Raw genomic sequence first — 21,283 nt, 5'->3', positions numbered from 1 at the left:
AATTTAGGGTACAGGCCATTAACATTGCTAACACAAAGCTGTAAATAGCAGAGTGGAATGATGCACCTGATGACATCATGACTTCACAATGATGTCTGGTGTTAAAAATAGACTTCATTAACTGCGTACGCAATACCACCAATTCAGTAGCTTGTTATATATGCTACATTTCCCCACAGTTAATACAGTGGCTCTGAAAAAGGACACTTCCCGAGCCTTCCAAGAACTGATCTTGATGGACGACTGCTCCAAACCATACTAATTGCCCTCTTTTAAACATTGTACATTTATTTACATCACAACTCTCAAACTTAAACTCCAACATTTTAGAACAAAGGTTTGTAAAATCAAAAGAATCTTTGAAATTCAACGGGGCTTAATTGGAATGAATTTACCGGACACAAACTTGATATGCAGGTCATGAAAGGGGCTTTGTTGTTGTATTTGAGAGTTTCAGGCAGGTTTAACTCATACAGCAGGTTGCTATTGGCAACTAAAATAAAAGCAAAATACTGCGGATGCTGAAAATCTGGAATCACAAAAGGTGTAATACCTGCCCTTTTACCTCCTTTCTCCTCATCATCCAAGGCCCCAAACACTCCTTCCAGGTGAAGCAGCGATTTACTTGTACTTCTTTCAATTTAGTATACTGTATTTGCTGCTCACAATGCAGTCTCCTCCACGTTGGGGAGACCAAATGTAGATTGGATGACCGCTTTGCGGAAAACCTCTGCTCAATCCGCAAGCATGACCCCGAGCTTCTGGTTGCTTGCCATTTCAATTCGACACCCTGCTCTCACACCTACATTTCTGTCCTTGGCCTGCTGCCTTGTTCCAGTGAACATCAACACAAGCTCGAGGAACAGCACCTCATTTTCCAGTTAGGCACTCTACAGCCTTCCAGTTCGACATTGAGTTCAGAGCATGTCTGGCCTCTTTTTATTATTATTTTATTTTCAACCATGTGTCTGCCTTAAACTTGCTTTTTCATGTTTGTGCTTTTGGACAGAGCTGTCTATTATTCTGTCATTATCACTCAGTCTGGACCTAATGCTTTGTCTTTCACCACACCATTAGCACTCACTTTTCCTTTGCCCCCTGACACCTTTGTTATTTAATCTCTCCTGCCCTCTGCCCTATCTTTTGTTCTCTTCTCCCCCACCCCGCCCAACCCCTGCTTCACTTGCTTAAAGCCTATTACATTTCTAACCCTTGCCAGTTCCAATGAAAGGTCACTGACCTGAAACATTATCTCTGCTTCTCTCTCCACAGATGCTGCCAGACCTGCTGAGTATTTCCAGCTTTTTCTGTTTTTATTTTTGCTATTGGCAACTTATGTTAAAGAGTGCTGTGTCAGGTGTCTGTGTAAGTTCACAGTATTAACTGCAATGTGAGCAGCTGTGAAAATGGATTTTCCATTTTTTATGTTAGTTCATAAACTTTTCAAATGCTGTTAAGTAGTTTAGTTCCCGTTGACCTATTTATCACATTGGAACCTCTGCTAAATTACATAGATAGAATTCATGCAATTTCATAGAATTTTACAGTACAGAATTAGTGTACTTCTTTGGCCTTGAAATTATGGCTGGAATTTTACCAGGCCTTTGGCGACATGCTGGGAGAAGGGAAGCCTGGCAAAATAGAATGGGAAGGCATCAGGTGTCTTACCATCATCATGCCATTTTGCCAGTGGCGAGAAAAGTGGTAGATTGTGTTGGTGTCTAATAAATTCTGTTGATGGATGTTAAATACCTAGTAGTTGAAGGTAATAGGGTGAACATGTGTTGGGTGTTGATTAGTTAATTGTACTCAGGTGTATATATGAAGAAGAGCCAGCCAGCATTAGCTGGAGATTGTTAGGTGTGAAGTAGTGAGCTCTGCGGTTAGCAATAAACAGTCTCCATCAAAGCATCCTAGTCTCAGTGTCTTCTTCACAAACAGGCTTCCCACCTACCGGGAACCCAATTGAGTAAATTAAGTGAGCAATTAAGGCCCATTTCTTGACTCTGCCTGTGTCTTGGGGGAGGGGTGGTGGAGTGGGGGTGCTGCCATTGCATGGGGACATCGCCAGTGATACCTGGTGGCCTCCTAGCAGAGTCCTCCTTTAGGGGCACTCCATGGCCCACGGAGGGATCCTCCTGGTAATAGCGCCACCTGTCCTCAGTGAACCCCCAACCCCGATTGCTGGGGCCGGCCTGTCTCCCTCCCCTATGTCAATTGTTTTTTTTATTCTTTCATGAGATGTGAGTGTCGCTGGCATTTTTTGCCCACCCCTAATTGCCTTTGACAACTGAGTGGCTTGCTAGGTCATTTCAAAGGAGTCAAACACATTGCTGTAGGTCTGGAGTCACATGTAGGCCAGACCAGGTAAGGATGGCAGATTCCTTCCCTACCAAGATGGGTTGTTAGGACAATCGATGATCTCTCCATGGTACCAGTATTGAGATGATCTTTCAATTCCAGATTTTTATTAATTAATTGAATTTAAATTCCACCAGCTGTCATGGTGGGATTTGAACCCGTATCCCCATAGCATTAGCCTGGGCCTTTGAATTACTAGTTCAGTGACATTATGCCACTGTCTCCCCTATAACAATTATGTTTAATTATATGTAGAAGGAGGGCATTAATCAGGGTTTTACTTGAGCACATATAAAGAGACACTTAAAAAAACAATAGGTGGTTGAGTTCGGAGGTATATGCTTGTAACGTTTTACTCAGTAAAAGACTGAGTGAAGGTTGGCTCCGGTATTATCCTTCACCAACTGGCTTTCTGGAATAGAACACCCTGGTCCTTGTACCATCAGTTAATGGGAATAGCTTTTCTTTGTCTACTTTATCCTCTTCCTTAGTAAACACCATTACAAAGTACTTATTAAGTATTCCAGCCTTGTCCTGTGCTTCTAAGCATATATCACGCTCGTTGTCCCTAATAGACTCCACCCCACCTCTTATAACCTGCTTACTATTTACATGTTGGTAGAAAATTTTTGCCATTCTATTCTCTCTTTGCCAGTTGTATTTTCCTCTTCACTTCCCGTCTCAACTTATTGTATTTGGCTGGTTCTTGCTTCAACCTTATGAGATACCTGTGCTTCTCTAATTCAAGCTTCTTGAGCATCTCCGATTTTAATCACTGCAGCACTGGTGGCCGTTGCATCAATTGCCTAGATCCTAAGCTCTGGAATTTGCTCCCTAAACGTCTCTACCTCTCTCCTTCACTTTCCCCCTTTAAGACACGCCTTCAAACCTACCTCTTTAACCAAGCTTTTGATCATCTGCCCCAATATCTCCTTAAGCTGCTCGGTGACATATTTTGTTTTATAATGCTGCTGTGAAGTGCGTTGTGATGTTTTATTCCTTTAAGTGCCCTATATAAATACAAGTTGTTGTTGTTAGGGTATCGTGGAGCAAAGGTGCTTAAATGGAGTTGTGGCACAGATCAGCCATCATCTAATAGAATGTTAGAACAGACTGGAGGGACTGAATGGCCTCCTTCTGTTTCTATACTCTAGCTATGATTTATTTTTCCTGTCCAATTTTCTCTTTTCACTTTTTTGAAGGCATTGTCATTGCTGAGGTACCATAAACATTGACAGGATATTGGGCTGTGGGATCGTCACACCTTCATTCAGTCAGTCTTGCTTTCATTCTACATCCATACAAATGCTCTGATACTGTATAACGATAGGGGCTGATTTTTCTCTCCCTAACCCAGGGATATTGAGGCAAATTGTAAACAATGCCAGGTATCTCTAGCCAAGATTAGCTAATACAGCACCAATTGAGCACATAAATTCACTGATTCATTAAGAGAGTAATGGCATTTTTCAAAATGTATACTCAATATAATTTCTTAAATGTGTTGGCCAAGATTATGCAGTTTAGCTTGGCTTATTTTCAAAACCTTGTAATTTGGCTGCAATCTAACTTGGACTGAGCTTGCTATTCTAATTAAAAAAGAAAGTTTAATCCTTTCTAATTATTTAAAGTGGTTTCAAGAGGATTGTTGCAGGTAATTAAATTTGGTTTACCCCAATTATATCCCAATTTTGGGGATTTGGAAAAATCTGAGCCCTTAAAAGGTTTCAGCTTTGTCATCATTTGAAAATTTGGGTGCGCTTGGTTTGCTGTTTAGTTATTAACTTTTCATCCATACGAGAACATGTACTCAGCAACTTGATTACTGCCACCACTGAGATATTGTCTCAGTCATCGTCTACTCCATTTTGTGTTTTATCACTAATTTCCAAGAATATATACCAAGAATCATCAAGTTCCCTCCTTCCTGACAGGAAGTTTCGTTATAACTGTCATGAATGTCTACACTATGGAGAAGAATCTGCTGCCTACAGGTCTGTGCTGTAGTGGGTCTAGGTTAAAGTAGTTCACTACCAGCTTTAGGCAAACTATAATAAATAAAAAGTACTAAGGCATTGGTCATGTCAAAAACAGTAAAAAAAAAGTCCTCTAAAAATTGGCTTGGAGCTTTTTTTGCTTTTAAATGCAGGGTTTTTAGCTTTTGAGGATTGATGAGACAGTAGAGCACTGCTAAAGCTAAGCTAGAGGTTGTATAGGCATGAATGATGGTAAATGGCATTGAGATTGGCATGGGTAGAGACCGAAAAAAAAAATCGTGAGGAGAAGATTGGATCTGTGGGATTGGAGGAGAAGTCCAATAAATATTTGACCTGATAAATAAATTTGAGGGAAAAGAGGTCACAAAATTTAGAGTCGGTGGGAAGGATAACTTGCTAAAACACCAGTAGGAGGATTAAAATGGACTTTAATAGAAAGTGACTAAAAGGGGCATTATTTTCAGGGATTTATTCTGTAGATTTTGTGCTTTTGATCAGTTGCTTTTTCAGTACGTGTGAACTCTGAGCGGTTCGTATGCTTCATGCCTTAGATGTAGCTACGTGAGTGCTGAATTTGTGATGCTACATACAACAGTTCATTACTGTAACAGTGCTGGGGGGAAACTGTATCTATATGAAATCTAAATGTTGAAGGCATAAACTTGATAGTGTATTCCTAGATGAGGCCTGTAATGTGCTCCCCAGGAAAATATTGAATTCTTACATTTAAAAGTGTGACCACATTTCCATTGGACGCTGTTCTACACTCTGTAATCTTGTCAGACATTTGCCTGAGCTAAATCTTTTAGTTATGTGGGTAAATATCTTCAAAACAACATTAGCTTGCTGAACTGTAGAACACACTTTCATATTCTATTAGTTTCCATGGAAGTATGCTTTCAAGGGAATCCTTTATGTCATATGTGTTTTATTTAATCTAATACAGACACAATAATATCCCCATCAATAAACTGGGCCATTTGGCAATGAGTCCTTTCAGGCTGCACAAAAATTGAACACAGGTTTTGAGAATGAAGATGTATTCATACACATCAACCTAGAGAGTTGGTAAATGTAAGAGCTTCAAAAAAGCTGACAGCTCAAGAACAGCCAAGATTATAAGCTTATGGCTTTATGTGAAAACCTATAGTTACATGGGTGTTGTAACTGTGTAGGTACAATCAACATTCCATTACTAGTGTTGCAGAGATAACAAACTGTAGGTACATGAAATCCAAATATAGTAGACTTGTTGACAAAATTAAAGCCGATGGGATTAAAGGGACAATGGCATCATGGATATAAAATTGGCTAAGGGACAGAAAGCAGAGAGCAGTGTTGAACAGATGCTTTTCAGCATGGAGGGAAGTATACAATGGTTGTTATTAGGGCCACTGTTTTTGATATATATTAATGACTTGAACTTGGGTATAAAGTGCATAATTTCAAAGTTTGCAGATAACACGAGACTTGGAAATGTAATAAATAATGAGGAGGGTAATAACAGACTTCAGGAGAACTTGGCCAGACTGGTGGAAATGGGCACGTGGCAGATGAAATTTAACACAGAGAAATATAAAGTGATACATTTTGATAGGAAGAAGGCGGAGAGACAATATAAACTAAATGGTAAAATTTTAAAGGGGATGCAGGAACAAAGAGACCTGGGGGTATGTGTACATAAATCTTTGAAGGCAGCAGGGTAAGTTGAGAAGGCTGTTTTAAAAAAAAATGAGATCCTTGGTATTATTAATAGAGGCATAGTGAACAAAAGCATGGAAGTTCTGCTAAACCTTTATAAAACATTGGTCAGGGTTCAGTTGAAGTATGGTGTTCAATTCTGGGAATGACACGTTAGGAAGGATGTCATGGCCTTAGAGAGGATGCACAAGAAACTTAATTAAAATGGCACCAGAGATGAAGAACCTCAGTTATGTGGCAAGGCTGGAGTAGCTGGAGTTGTTCACCATAAAACAGAGAAGGTTAAGAGAAATTTGATAGAGGTGTTCAAAATCATGAATGACTTTGACAGCAGTGGCAGTTCAGGGTTTCAGTGGGTCGCACTCTTGCGTCTCAGTCAAAAGATTGTGGGTTCAAGTCTCACTCCAAGAGCATAGAAATCTAGGCTGGCACTCCAATGAAGTGCTAACCTGCCTGAGGTATTTTCTTTCAGGTAAGACATTACACCAAGGTCTCGTCGCTCTTTTAAGTGGTCACTATTTAACTGGCCAATGTTTATCCCTTCATCAACAGCATGCAAACAGATTACTCGGTCATTATCACATTGCTGTTTGAGTGAGCTTGTTGTGTGCACATTGGCTGCTACATTACAACAGTGACTAGACTTCAAAAGAAAGAACTTCATTGGCTGTAAAGCACTCTGGGATCTTCAGAAGTCATGAAAGGTACTATATAAATGCAGTCATTTTTAAATCATAAGAAACTGTGTCCAGTGGCAAATGGTTCAGTTACCAGATGACAAAGATTTCGGCCATTGGCTAAAGAACCAGAGGCGACGGTAGGAAACATTTTTTTGTACAACAAGATGTTGTGATCTGGATGCACTACCTGACAGGATGGTGGAAGAGGATTCAACGGTAATATTCAAAAGAGAATTGAATAAATATTTGAAGGGGAAAAACTGCTGGGCTATGGGAAAAGAGCAGGGGAGTGGGACTAATTGGATAGTTCTTTCTTAGAGCCAGCAGAGGCACAAAGGGCTGAATGACTTCCTTCTGCTGTATCATTCTATGATTCTCTGATAACTTGTGGATGTGGTCAACCCTAAAATTTAGAATTTTACATATAAAATTGTGCATCTTGGTTCAAGAGTTTTCATACTTCAGGATTGATTGGTTATTAACTTTAAGACAAACAGAAAAAACTGTAACATTTGGATTTTCAACGATTTCCCAATAGTTGCTCAACAATGTGCAACCCCCATTGCTCAGTTCACACATGCATTCTACTTCCTCCTGATTCAGTTCACGACGATATTGTACCCCAACCCAACTCCCCCTTCTGCCACATAGACTCTCATCCTCCAATTCTCCCAATTCGTGAGTACTCTTCATCCTCTTTCTCCTCAATTTAAACTGACACACTTTTCTCATTGAAATCCTCTTCAACTTGGTACTCTTCCTCTTCCCTTTAGCGCCTCCACCTGTTCAATCTGGCACTTCATTTGCCCCTCAGTTACAAATAGCTCTCTTACCAATCTCTCCCAGCAAAGGCTGACATTCTCTATAGTGAGACGGAGTAGAGTGTCCTTTCTATGTGTAGTTTTAACCCAGGCAAGACTGAGGCTGTAAGGATCCTACCTGAATAAGACTGGGCACTTCCAGTTGTCCATGGATCTACAGGGGAGAACTACCCACAGTTCATCCACACAATGTTCATCTCATTCAAAGAAAGGCAGATGTAGAAATAGCAATGAGAGGATGTCCTTCTCTCTTGAGGTTAAGATGCGATGTTGTATCCTTTTGCGTCAATAGGGTTCATTTTTAAATTTGTTGAGAACCGTCTTTGTTATTAACATAGGATCAGGAAGAGGCCATTTAGCTCCTTGAGCCTGTTTTGTCATTCAGTGAGATCATGGCTGATCTATGAGCTAACTCCATATACCCGTCTTTTCCTCAGTTCCCTTAAAGCTTTTGGATAACAAAAATCTATCAACCCCAGTTTTAAAATTAACAATTGATTTAGCATCAATTGCTGTTTGTGAAAGAGAGTTCTAAACCTCTACCACCCTTTGAAAGAAGAAATGCTTCCTAATTTCACTCCTGAAAGATCTGGCTCTATTTTTAACACTATGTCCCCAGTCCCAGACTCCACAACTAGTGGAAATAGTTTATCTTCTATCTACCCTATCTGTTTGCCTGAATATCTTGAAACTTTGATCGGGTCACGCCTTAACTTTCTAAATTCCAAAGAATATAACCCTAGTTTGTGTAGTCACTCCTCGTAATTTAACTCTTGAAGTCTAGGTATCATTCTGGTAAATCTCTGCTGCACTCCCTCCAAGGTCAATATATCCTTCCTAAGGAGATGTGCCCAGAACTGCTCACAATACTCCAGCAGTTGAAAGTCTGGTCGATGGAATTCAGGGCATTTATGCTTCTTGCTCCATTTCAGTGATGTGAAAGAATTTTGCTGGCCTCGATGAAGGGATGGGGCAGGGAGGACAAAGGGACCTCTGTTTACTCAACAGTGAGAGGACCTCAACCTGTAATAACAATTTCTTTAAAAAAATTATACACAAACTTAATTGTTAAATGTTCGCCAGTTTTCTTGTTAAACTTGGAGTCTATTTATTTGCAATGTTTGGTTTCTTGAAATAAAATGTAGGGGGGAAATACAACCTTCAGCCAACACACTTTTATGTTTTGCCCATGTTTTATGTGTAGTTTTCAATTACTCCAGGGGGCCTGATGTATACAAACAGCATCATCATTGTAATGAAGCTTAGTTTGGGTCAGTTGGTAGCTCTTTAGAGTCAGAATGTTGTGGGTTCAAGTGTCATTATGGATTTAGGCTGGCATTTCAATTTTGTACAGAGGTGGTGCTGCATGGTTGGCGGTGCTGTCTCTTAGATGAGATTTTAAGCTGAAGTCCCACCTGTCCAGGTGCACAGGGATTTTTCATGGCACTATTTGAAGAAGAATGGGATGTTCTCACTGTGTCTTAGCAAACTGTTATCCCTCAAACAGCACCAACAATAGCCAGTATTTGGACATTCATTCACTATTTCTGGTACCTTTATATATGAAAATTGGCTACACTGTTTGCATACTTAACAACAGTGAGCACACTTCAAATGTAATGGCTTGTAAAGTCTTGAGGATTTGAAGGGTGCTATATAAATACAGGCTTAATTTTGTTAATACTGGGAGTGACAGAGAGAGCAGAGCAAAGAGCTGAGCCTAAATCATAATTGGTTCTGAAAATTGGCACAAATATTAAATATTTGTAGAATTCCAAAATTTTCCCAATTCCAACCATTTCAAATGTATAGTAACTAACATAATACACATTTTACGATAAGCCACAGTGGCTGCACAATCTCACCGTCATTTAACTTGCTGTATCAACAGTTCCAAAAATCTGACAGGGTCTGAAAATGTATTGTACTTGTTTTTTGTTATGTTTCTATTTTATAATATCTTTTTTAAAAATGTTATTTCCTGTTCATTTTTGATGTTTATTGTGTTGTGTGAATTTAGCACCTTACCTTCCTGTGTTGCTTGAATAACACACAATCTCTGTCTGCACTGCATTCAACCCCTGTGTTTCAACATCTGCTAGTCACGTATTCTGGCATAGTGCAATGCTGGCTTAGTGTGACAGTTTATTCTCTTTAAATTTACCAAACAGCAATGAGTGAACTTGGCAGCAGAATTTAATAATTTGGTCAGTTTAAAGATTTCAGCCTGTAGTTTCCGCTCGATTGTGCTGGTTTTTTTGATGCAATTCTCCTGATAATGGCGTAACTGTTGCAAAAGATCGCAGAATTTTAAGTGCAAATTGCGTTCAGTGAAACGGGTTTGCGCCAACTTTTGTGCTAGTTTTAAAAACATCATACCAGAAGAATAGAATCATAGAATGGTTACAGCACAGAAGGAGGCCATTTGGCCCATCCTGTCCATGCCGGCTCTCTGCAAGCAGGCCCCACCCACAAAACTGGCCACACCCCCAGGGTGAATTAATCAACAGTGGGAGTTTCCGCCAATTGGAAGCCTTTGCGAGGGCTCCAAAAATTAAGCTGGATCCTCTGGGTGCAAAATTAGAAAATAGTTCTGCAAAGCAGAAAGGTGTCTTGCAAAGCATTAAGGTAGATAAGTCCCCAGGGCCTGATGGGATCGACCCTAGAATACTGAGGGAGGTAAGGGAGAAAATTGCTGGGGCCTTGACAGAAATCTTTGCATCCTCATTGGCTGCAGGTGAGGTCCCAGAGGACTGGAGAATAGCCAATGTTGTTCCTTTGTTTAAGAAGGGTGGTAAGGATAATCCAGGAAATGATAGGCCGGTGAGCCTTATGTCAGTGGGAGGGAAACTATTAGAGAGGATTATTCGGGACAGGATTTACTCCCATTTGGAAACAAACGAGCTTATTAGCGAGAGACAGCATGGTTTTGTGAAGGGGAGGTTGTGTCTCACTAACTTGATTGAGTTAGTTTTTTGAGGAAGTGACGAAGATGATTGATGAAAGAAGGGCAGTGCATGTTATCTATATGGACTTTAGTAAATCCTTTGACAAGGTCCCGCATGGCAGACTGGTACAAAAGGTGAAGTCACACGGGATCAGAGTTGAGCTGGCAAGATGGATACAGAACTGGCTCGGTCATAGAAGACAGACGGTATCAGTGGATGGGTGTTTTTCTGAATGGAGGGATGTGACTAGTGGTGTTCTGCAGAGATCAGTGCTGGGACCTTTGCTGTTTGTAGTATATATAAATGATTTGGAGGAAAATATAGCTGGTCTGATTAGTAAGTTTGCGGACGACACAAAGGTTGGTGGAGTTGCAGATAATGATGAGGATTGTCAGAGGATACAGCAGGATATCGATCGGTTGGGAGACTTGGGCGGAGAAATGGCAGATGGAGTTTAATCCGGACAAATGTGAGGTAATGCATTTTGGAAGGTCTAATGCAGGTGGGAAGTATACAGTAAATGGCAGAACCCTTAGGAGTATTGACAGGCAGAGAGATCTGGACATACAGGTCCACAGGTCACTGAAAGTGGCAACGCAGGTGGATAAGGTAGTCAAGAAGGCATACGGCATGCTTGCCTTCATCGGTCGGGGCATAGAGTATAAAAATTGGCAAGTCATGTTGCAGCTGTACAGAACCTTAGTTAGGCCACACTTAGAATATTGCGTGCAATTCTGGTCGCCACACTACCAGAAGGACGTGGAGGCTTTGGAGAGGGTACAGAGGAGGTTTACCAGGATGTTGCCTGGTCTGGAGGGCATTAGCTATGAGGAGAGGTTGGAAAAACTTGGGTTGTTTTCCCTGGAACGACAGAGGTGGAGGGGCGACACGATAGGGGTTTACAAAGTTATGAGTGGCATGGACAGAGTGGATAGTCTGCGAGGCAAGTTTTTTACACAGAGTGTGGTGAGTGCCTGGAACTTGCTGCCAGGGGAGGTGGTGGAAGCAGATACGATAGCGATGTTTAAGAGACATCTTGACAAATACATGAATAGGAAGGGAATAGAGGGATATGGGCCTCGAAGTGCAGAAGGTGTTAGTTTAGGCAGGCATCAAGATCGGCGCAGGCTTGGAGGGCCGAATGGCCTATTCCTGTGCTGTACTGTTCTTTGTTCTTTGTTTGCATATTTTCTACGAGTCAGTTTCACTCATTTAAAATATGGTTATTCACAGGTTTTCCCAATGACCGATATTAGGTTATCCAATTCCCTTTTGAAAGGTACTATTGAATCTGATTCCCCACCTTTTCAGATAAAGCATATTTACATAATCACCTTACTATATGATTGACACTGTGATTTAAAATGTTTATTTTTGTGGTCAACTTATTTTCAACCATATTTATCAAACTTTTAATAAGATACCACCCTTAAGTATATCAAGCAAATATTTTTTTAAAAGTTTGTTTTAAAATGCCGTCTGATTCTGTTGGTTCATGGTATATTTTACATTGGGTGAAATGTGATATCCGAGTTTCAGTGGAAAGTCGGTGGGGAAAGGACTTTGGGTGCAATTTGCATTGGAATCATTGATTCGGCTCAAAGTGGAAACTTTACCGCTACTTCTTTTCCCTGATTTGATCCTCTCCCTGTTCCCAGCCAATTCTGCTCACCAACCTCTAGGATAATGGATTGCAATGTTACTCCATCCTGAGCTGAAATTAAGTTAGCCAATAAACCTTCTACGACCTCCATAAATCGCTCTCGTTCTCCATAGCCTGTAATCTGTGCACATGAATGAAAATGGAAATGTTTATAAATTTATAGAAGTTGTGACACAGAAATAGGCCATTCAAACCCATCAGTTCATGTTGGTGCTTATCCTCCATGTGAAGAAGTAGTCTTCCTCCTATATCCCATCTTCCCCTTACCCTCAATCACCTTTCCCATCCAAGCGGCCTGGAATTTCCTTGAAATGACTTGCTCTGTTTCACCTTTAAATGAAGTATTGCATCTGTCAGTGGTTTCTAGAAGGAGATACACTCAAGCTTCTGGGTTTCATGATTTAGTGTTGCCATTGGTCCAGGCACTGATATAAAACCTGTATAAACAGCTGAACTACCTGGAAACGTGTGCAGCCTTGAAAAATATTCAGTTTGCCTGCACTCTTCAGCAGCAGAATGAAGGACGGACACGTAGGAAGTAACACTGCTTGGCTCTTGCACTTGACTCTAAATTTCATTGCATGTCTATACATGCTGATATATTACCCTAACACCATGAGCTCTTACCTTTCATGCACTGCATCTACTTCTTCTTTGGCCTCCTTGTCTCGAGAGACAATGGGTAAGCGCCTGGAGGTGGTCAGTGGTTTGTGAAGCAGTGCCTGGAGTGGCTATAAAGGCCAATTCTAAAGTGACAGACTTTTCCACAGGTGCTGCAGATAAAATTGTTTGTCAGGGCTGTTACACAGTTGGCTCTCTCCTTGCACTTCTGTCTTTTTTCCTGCCAACTGCTAAGTCTCTTCGACTCGCCACGCTTTAGCCCTGCCTTTATGGTTGCCCGCCAGCTCTGGCGATTGCTGGCAACTGACTCCCACGACTTGTGGTCAATGTCACAGGACTTCATGTCGCATTTGCAGACGTCTTTAAAGCGTAGACATGGACGGCCGGTGGGTCTGATACCAGTGACGAGCTCGCTGTACAATGTGTCCTTGTGGCTGACATGGCCAAACCATCTCAGGCACCGCGGGCTCTGTAGGGTGTATATGCTGGTGATGTTGGCCACCTCGAGGACTTCTGTGTTGGAGATACGGTCCTGCCACCTGATGCCAAGGATTCTCTGGAGGCAGCGAAGACGGAATGAATTGAGACGTCACTCTTGGCTGATGTATGTTGTCCAGGCCTCGCTGCCGTAGAGCAAGGTACTGAGGACACAGGCTTGATACACTTGGACTTTTGTGTTCTGTGTCAGTGCGCCATTTTCCCACACTCTTTTGGCCAGTCTGGACATAGCAGAGGAAGCCTTCCCCATGCGCTTGTTGAATTCTGCATCGAGAGACAGGTTACTGGTGATAGATGAGCCTAGGTAGGTGAACTCTTGAACCACTTCCAGAGTGTGGTCGCCGATATTTATGGATGGGGCAATTCTGATATCCTGTCCCATGATGTTCGTTTTCTTGAGGCTGATGGTTAGGCCAAATTCATTACAGGCAGCCGCAAACCTGTCGATGAGTCTCTGCAGACGCTCTTCAGTGTGAGATGTTAAAGCAGCATCGTCAGCAAAGTGGAGTTCCCTGATGAGGACTTTCCGAACTTTGGTCTTCGCTCTTAGACGGGCAAGGTTGAACAACCTGCCACCTGATCTTGTGTGGAGGAAAATTCCTTCTTCTGACGATTTTAACGCATGTGAGAGCAGCAGTTAGAAGAAGATCCCAAACAGTGTAGGTGCGAGAACACAGCCCTGTTTCACGCCACTCAGAATAGGAAAGAAGTCTGATGAGTCACCGCGATGCTGAATTGTGCCTTTCATATTGTTATGGAATGAGGTGATGACACTTAGTAGCTTTGGTGGGCATCCAATCTTTTCTAGTAGTCTGAAGAGACCACATCTGCTGACGAGGTCAAAGGCTTTGGTGAGATCAATGAAAGCAATGTAGAGGGGCATCTGTTGTTCACAGCATTTCTCCTGTAGCTGGCGAAGGGAGAACAGCATGCCAATGGTGGATCTCTCTGCTCGAAAGCCACACTGTGCCTCAGGGTAGACATGCTCAGCCAGCTTCTGGAGCCTGTTTAAAGTGACTCGAGCGAACACTTTCCCCACGATGCTGAGCGGGGAGATTCCACGGCAGTTGTTGCAGTCACCGCGGTCACCCTTGTTCTTATAGAGGGTGATGATATTGGCATCGTGCATCTTCTAGTTCCCCTTTATCCACCCTGCTCATTACATCCTCAACTCTAAAAAAAAATTTGTCAAACACGATTTTCTTTTCATAAAACCATGTTGACTATGCTTGGTTGTATTATGATTTTCTAAATGTCTTACTACTACTTCCTTAATAATGGATTCCATCATTTTCCCAATGCCAGATATTAGGCTATCCAATTCACTTTTTAAAGGTACTATTGAATCTGATTCCCCACCTTTTCAGATAAAACATGTTTACATAATCAGCTTACTATATGCTTTGTGATTGTTACTTGTATGTTGTTTTTGTTGGCGTATAGTAACAACACACACACCACTCAGGATAGGAAAGTCCAAAGTACGGAAAGTCCTCATCAGAGAACTCCTCTTTGCTGACGATGCTGCTTTAACATCTCACACTGAAGAATGCCTGCAGAGTCTCATCGACAGGTTTGCGTCTGCCTGCAATGAATTTGGCCTAACCATCAGCCTCAAGAAAACGAACATCATGGGGCAGGATGTCAGAAATGCTCCATCCATCAATATTGGCGACCACGCTCTGGAAGTGGTTCAAGAGTTCACCTACCTAGGCTCAACTATCACCAGTAACCTGTCTCTAGATGCAGAAATCAACAAGCGCATGGGTAAGGCTTCCACTGCTATGTTCAGACTGGCCAAGAGAGTGTGGGAAAATGGCGCACTGACACGGAACACAAAAGTCCGAGTGTATCAGGCCTGTGCCCTCAGTACCTTGCTCTACGGCAGCGAGGCCTGGACAACGTATGCCAGCCAAGAGCGACGTCTCAATTCATTCCATCTTCGCTGCCTTCGGAGAATACTTGGCATCAGGTGGCAGGACTATATCTCCAACACAGAAGTCCTTGAAGCGGCCAACATCCCCAGCTTATACACACTACTGAGTCAGCGGCGCTTGAGATGGCTTGGCCATGTGAGCCGCATGGAAGATGGCAGGATCCCCAAAGACACATTGTACAGCGAGCTCGCCACTGGTATCAGACCCACCGGCCGTCCATGTCTCCGTTATAAAGACGTCTGCAAACGCGACATGAAATCGTGTGACATTGATCACAAGTCGTGGGAGTCAGTTGCCAGCATTCGCCAGAGCTGGCGGGCAGCCATAAAGACAGGGCTAAATTGTGGCGAGTCGAAGAGACTTAGTAGTTGGCAGGAAAAAAGACAGAGGCGCAAGGGGAGAGCCAACTGTGCAACAGCCCCAACAAACAAATTTCTCTGCAGCACCTGTGGAAGAGCCTGTCACTCCAGAATTGGCCTTTATAGCCACTCCAGGCGCTGCTTCACAAACCACTGACCACCTCCAGGCGCGTATCCATTGTCTCTCGAGATAAGGAGGCCCAAAAGAAGAATAGTAACAAATAAAACGTTTGCTGCAATGATGGCACTGCTTTCCATTGGGTGCCTGATGCTGTCATTTGGAAGCTTGCAAGAGGAGATTATTTATACAGGCTTGCTGCAAAATGTCAATATCTATGGGAGTAGGTGGCAAAAACCATACAAAATGCTGTTAATATTAATAGCAATTAACTATAATGTTGCCTTTTTTAAGTTTTAAAAAATATATGTACCATGGAACTTCCTCAATTCCAGCAGTCCCATTTCCACATTGTTACCAGTCAATTAGAGCATGAGGTGGTAGGAATTGTGTTTATGGCAGTACCAAACATAGTGAAATGCTCGTAGGGCGGCTGTTTGCGAGGACATTGGGAAATGCACAGCCATAACCTCCCTGGACTGGCATGTTTTCAAGATGTTGCAACCCTAGCAAAGGCTCTTTGTCCATTGAACCCATTTAATAAATACATAGAAGTTGATTTGGAGTGCTGTTAGTGGTAGAAATTAGAATCAATTAAGTTTCACTCCTGTATATAATCATTATCACAGAATATACAGAGATAAAGTGATAACACTCTTTATTGCTGCCCTCAAAGACTGATGATTAAACCCATGGAGATTGCTTTTTACACATGTGGTCATGAATTATGTGTAATCCTTTTGCATATTTGTAATTATAGATGAGAAATGCTCTGCGAACAAAGATATAACGACGGGTTGGATTAACCAATTACTAATACGATGAAAATCTGTCCATTTGTAAACTGAAAGAAGCACTTTTCAAATGTTCCTCTAAGTCATAAGCCAATTGCCTATTTTCAAGCATACTACAGAAAACACACTTGGATGAATAAACCACATCTCTGTACTTACAGAGCCTAAAGGCAAGGCAATAAGAGACCTTGGGATAGAGTTTCTAATTTGAGCAAAATCAGCAATCTGGGCACAAATTCTGCTGGTTTTCTGGTGAAGTTACAGTTTCCACTTAATTCTTCCATGCACCAGCGGATAGTGTTTTAGGACATAGTTGTTTATTTTTCTTACTTGCATTAAACATTTTTTTGATATATTTAGGAGTGGTATACTGATGCAATTATATTAATACAGCTGAAAATAGGTTTATCACAAAAAATGAGTATTTTTAAATAAGTGTTTAGTCCACTAGATTGTAAAATGATGTGAATAAAAACTATACAGAACCATTTATTATTTGCATTGCTGTACACTAGTACATTAAAACTTTTGAAAGGTGCCTATAAGTGCTCTTAAGCCTAAAATTTAAAAAAACCTAATTTTAAGAGTCTCCCCGAAGGACCGCAAACAAGTGAAAGTTGCCATGGTGATTAATTTGGTCTGGTGGTGTGGCCAGTTTTGTGGGCGGTGCCAGCTTCCAGCAGGATTTTTTTAAACCATCACAAAAGATCACAGAATCTCAATTTATAGTGGAAGTAACTTGCGTTTGAAATTCCTCAATCCTTTGCGCTGGTTTGGCCGATTTCTGTAAAACCACTGCAACCTAGCAGAAACTCCACCCCCTTGCATACACTGGCTTTGACTGTACTTTGCAGCATTTTGAGTCTCTATTTCTGTTTTAATAGTGGTTAACTAGGATGGAATTGAAGGATTTATAATCAAACTAAAAAAATTGCTTGCAAAAGGAAAATTAGTATTGATTTTTAGCTAGGTTCATGTTGGAAGGTCAGAAGAGGGACTGGAAATAAAAGTACTGAATTGGGAGAAGGCCGATTTCAATATGATAAACAGGATCTGGCCAAAGTGGACTGAGAGCACCTACTTGTAGGAAAGTCTACATCAGACCAGTGGGAGTCATTCAAAAAGGAAATAGTGAGAGTTCAGGGCCAACATGTTCCCATAAAGGTGAAGGGTAGGATCAACAAGTCCAGGGAACCCTGGATGTCAAGGAATACAGAGGATTGGATAAGGAAAAAAAGGAGGCTTATGGCAGATTCAAAGTGCTGAAAACAGCAGAGGCTATAGAGGAGTTTAGAAAGTGTAGCGGGGTACTTAAAAAATGTAATTCGGAGAGCGAAGCGGGGACATGAAAAACACTGGCGGGCAAGATAAAGGAAAATCCCAAGGCATTTTATGAGTATAATAAGGGCAAGAGGATAACCAGGGAAAGAATTGGGCCCATTAGGGACCAGCGTGGCAATCTGTGTGTGGAGCCGGAGGATATAGGTGAGGTTTTAAGTGATTACTTTTCATCTGTGTTCACTAGGGAGAAGAACGATGTAGGTGTAAAGATCAGGGAGGGGGATTGTGATATACTCGAACAAATTAGCATTGAAAGGGAGGAAGTATTAGCTGTTTTAGTGGGCTTAAAAGTGATTAAATCCCGAGGCCCAGATGAGATGTATCCCAGGCTGTTATGTGAGACAAGGGAGGAGATAGCAGGGGCTCTGACACAAATTTTCAAATCCTGTCTGGCCACAGGAGAGGTGCCAGAGGACTGGAGGACAGCGAATGTGGTACCATTATTCAAGAAGGGTCGCAGGGATAAACCAGGTAATTACAGGCCAGTGAGTCTAACATCTTCTTTCTTTTGGGCCTCCTTATCTCGAGAGACAATGGATACGCGCCTGGAGGTGGTCAGTGGTTAAACCAGGTAATTACAGGCCAGTGAGTCTAACATCAGTAGTAAGTAAACTAGTGGAACAAATTCTGAGGGACAGGATTAATCTCCACTTGGAGAGGCAGGGGTCTAGAATCAGGGGACACAATCTCAGAAGAAGAGGTAAGCCATTTAGGACTGAGATGAGGAGGAATTTCTTCATTCAGAGGGTGGCGAATCTGTGGAATTCTCTACCCCAGAGGGCTGTGGAAGCTCAGTCCTTGAGTATGTTCAAGACAGAGATCAATAGATTTCTAGATATTAGAGATATGGTAATAGTGTGGGAAAATGGCATTGAGGTAGAAGATCAGCCATGATCTACTTGACTGGCGGAGCAGGCTCGAGGGGCTGAATAGCCTACTCTTGCTCCTATTTCCTATGCTATGTTCAAGCTTCTGTGAGTTTTAAGGATTTGTCAGGTTTTTCACATGCAGTAAGTATATCTTTGTCCATTATAAGTGGGCTTGACTGCACTTAGATTTCTGTTAACTGACTCAGACTGTTCAATTAAGTTGTAATATTGGAAAAGAGTAATTCTTATTTTACTTTATAATCATTGCAAAGCCTCTAACTTCTCATAGACAATGTTTGCTCATGTTATATATTCTCAGAATTACAATAGTTGTGAGCTTTAATGTTCAATAATCAAAATATTAACAAGATTGGCCTGATAGCTATAAAAAGAGTCTGCTGGACTCATGCCTTGAAGACCGAGATTCATATGCAACAATCAGCCTCCAAGAACAAATGGGTTTGCCAGGCTCAGCCTGCTCATCATGGGAGGGATTAGGATTCTATACCAGGATATCAAGCACACAAAGAAATAATGTTGTCAGTGTCCTCAGAAAGTGTTTGAACATTTGTGTTGGGGAAGGGAAAGAAAAGGAGGGAAATCATAAATAAAGGGCATACATGGAAACACTGGTAAGTCTTTGAGAACTGAGGATATTATTTATAGTAATTAGATCCATTAAAATGCAACGTTTTCTTGTTCTTGTAGGTGCAGCAGGTGCTAATCCTTAATGATATTACCAGATACGATGCCCATAACTCGTCATCCTACAAGAGTCGTCCTCTTCCAGCTCCTCGTCCTCCTAGTGGATCGTGCGTTTACCAGAAATGTCAACTTTCATAACGTGAGGCCACCAAAGTCTCGTAAGTAGATCTGACAACCATACCTAGCCGAGATTCTTGTTATCATTCTGACATCTGGGGCAGGACTTTCTGTTTTGGGTCTGGACCCCAACGATGACATCAAATGCAGGTTCTGACGTGCCCCCTGCCCCCATCCCCACCACTCCACTGTGTCAGGAACAGTAACTCGAAATTAATATTTGCATTGGCCAATTAGTGGATGCACTCAGCATCCAATTAAGGACAGTGGGCAGGCTCTCAAAGCTGGAGGGCCAATAGGAGGAGGCTCAATACTTTTAATATATTTGGAATGTAAAATATCCACAGCATCTGGACCATTATTGTGGAGGGGAGCCCCTTCACAGGGCAGCCTGTGGCCACAGCTGGTTCCCCAGTCTGCTGCCAGGAGGCTGCCTCCGGGCATCTGCCATGTTCCCGATGCGCAGGTGGGCCTGCAGTTTCCAGTCGGTTTCTTAATTCAGTTTACAAGCTACCCGCCACTTGCAGCCGGGTAGCTGTTCTGCATCGGGTCCAGTGTACAGGAAAATGACTGGCAGGCGGGACTGTGGTAGAGAACTGGCATACCTGCAGGCATCGGCAATTTCCACGTCTGCCCACCTCCATTCCTGCCCACATATTGACACGAAAATCCTGCACTTGGGATCTTCCCTTCACTGTATGTTGGAGTCAATAAGTTACTTAGGCAATGTTAAGTATTTCCTTCCATATTACAATGTGTATCTATATCAGGGTTGTCCAACATACAGGCCGCGGGCCAGGATCCGGCCCAGCAAACGTTTCCATCCAGCCAGCGGGTGTAAAATGTTCCCGGGAGTTTCCTCATCCTCACCGTGACTGGAGATGAGAAATTTCCATTGTCAGATTGGCTTTTAAACTATTGCGCTGTCAGTTTCACGGCTGACAGCGGCTGACATCATGAACAGCGGATTTCCCAACAGATTCAGGGTTTTCTGGCGGGTTCAGACTTTTTTTTTAAAAAGCCTGCTGGAAAACCCCGAGTCTATTGGGAAACGGCTGTTCCCGATGTCAGCAGCAGTCAGCTGTGAAACTGACAGCGATCTTTATTAAAAGAACTGACCAACCATCTGCTGAGCATTCCACGTTCTGCAAATGTGTGGGAGAGAGACGGAGAGAGGGGGCAGAGACGGAGAGAGAGGGGAGCGGGAACACAGAGAGGGAGGGGAGACAGAGAGACAGGGGGGGTAAGAGAGAAAGGGGTGGGACAGAGAGAGGTGAGGGGATAGAGAGAGAGAGAGAAAGGGGAGGACAGAGAGAGAGAGAGAGAGAGTGGGGGGGGCAGAGAGAGAGAGGGGGGAGGACAGAGAGAGAGGGGGGTAAGAGAGAAAGGGGTGGGACAGAGAGAGGTGAGGGGATAGAGAGAGAGAGAGAAAGGGGGGACACAGAGAGGGGGGACAGAGAAAGAAGAGAGGTGGGACAGAGAGAGAGATGGGGGGAGAGAGAGAGGGAGGACAGCGAGAGGGGGGAACAGAGAGAGAGGGGGTACAGAGAGCAAGACAGTGAGGGGGCACAGAGAGTGTGGTGCAGAGAGAGAGAATAAAGGGGTACGGTGGGGGGTCAGAGTGAGGGGGGGACAGAGAGAGAGAGGGTGGGGGACGGAGAGAGAGTGAGGGGGGACAGAGAGAGGGGAGGGAATAGAGAGAGAGGGGGACAGAGAGAGAGAGTGAGAGGAGGGTGGAGCGATAACGATGGAG

At 42.6% G+C, this 21,283-nt stretch overlaps 1 protein-coding gene across 4 annotated transcripts in view; it reads left to right on the top strand.

The window, feature by feature from the left end:
* lypd6b (LY6/PLAUR domain containing 6B) overlaps window positions 1-21,283 on the top strand; it is a 191,461-nt gene that overhangs the window by 157,930 nt on the left and 12,248 nt on the right. For all 4 annotated transcript variants that reach the window (XM_068034485.1, XM_068034486.1, XM_068034487.1 and 1 more), the window contains one exon: window positions 19,417-19,571. In XM_068034485.1, coding sequence (XP_067890586.1) covers window positions 19,439-19,571 — 133 coding nt within the window. In that variant the 5' untranslated portion in view covers window positions 19,417-19,438. The remainder of the gene's footprint in view (window positions 1-19,416; window positions 19,572-21,283) is intronic.

Source organism: Heterodontus francisci, chromosome 7 (genome assembly GCF_036365525.1).
Source record: "Heterodontus francisci isolate sHetFra1 chromosome 7, sHetFra1.hap1, whole genome shotgun sequence".
Classification (NCBI taxonomy): Eukaryota; Metazoa; Chordata; class Chondrichthyes; order Heterodontiformes; family Heterodontidae; genus Heterodontus; species Heterodontus francisci.
This window is presented reverse-complemented; position numbering and strand designations above follow the sequence as displayed.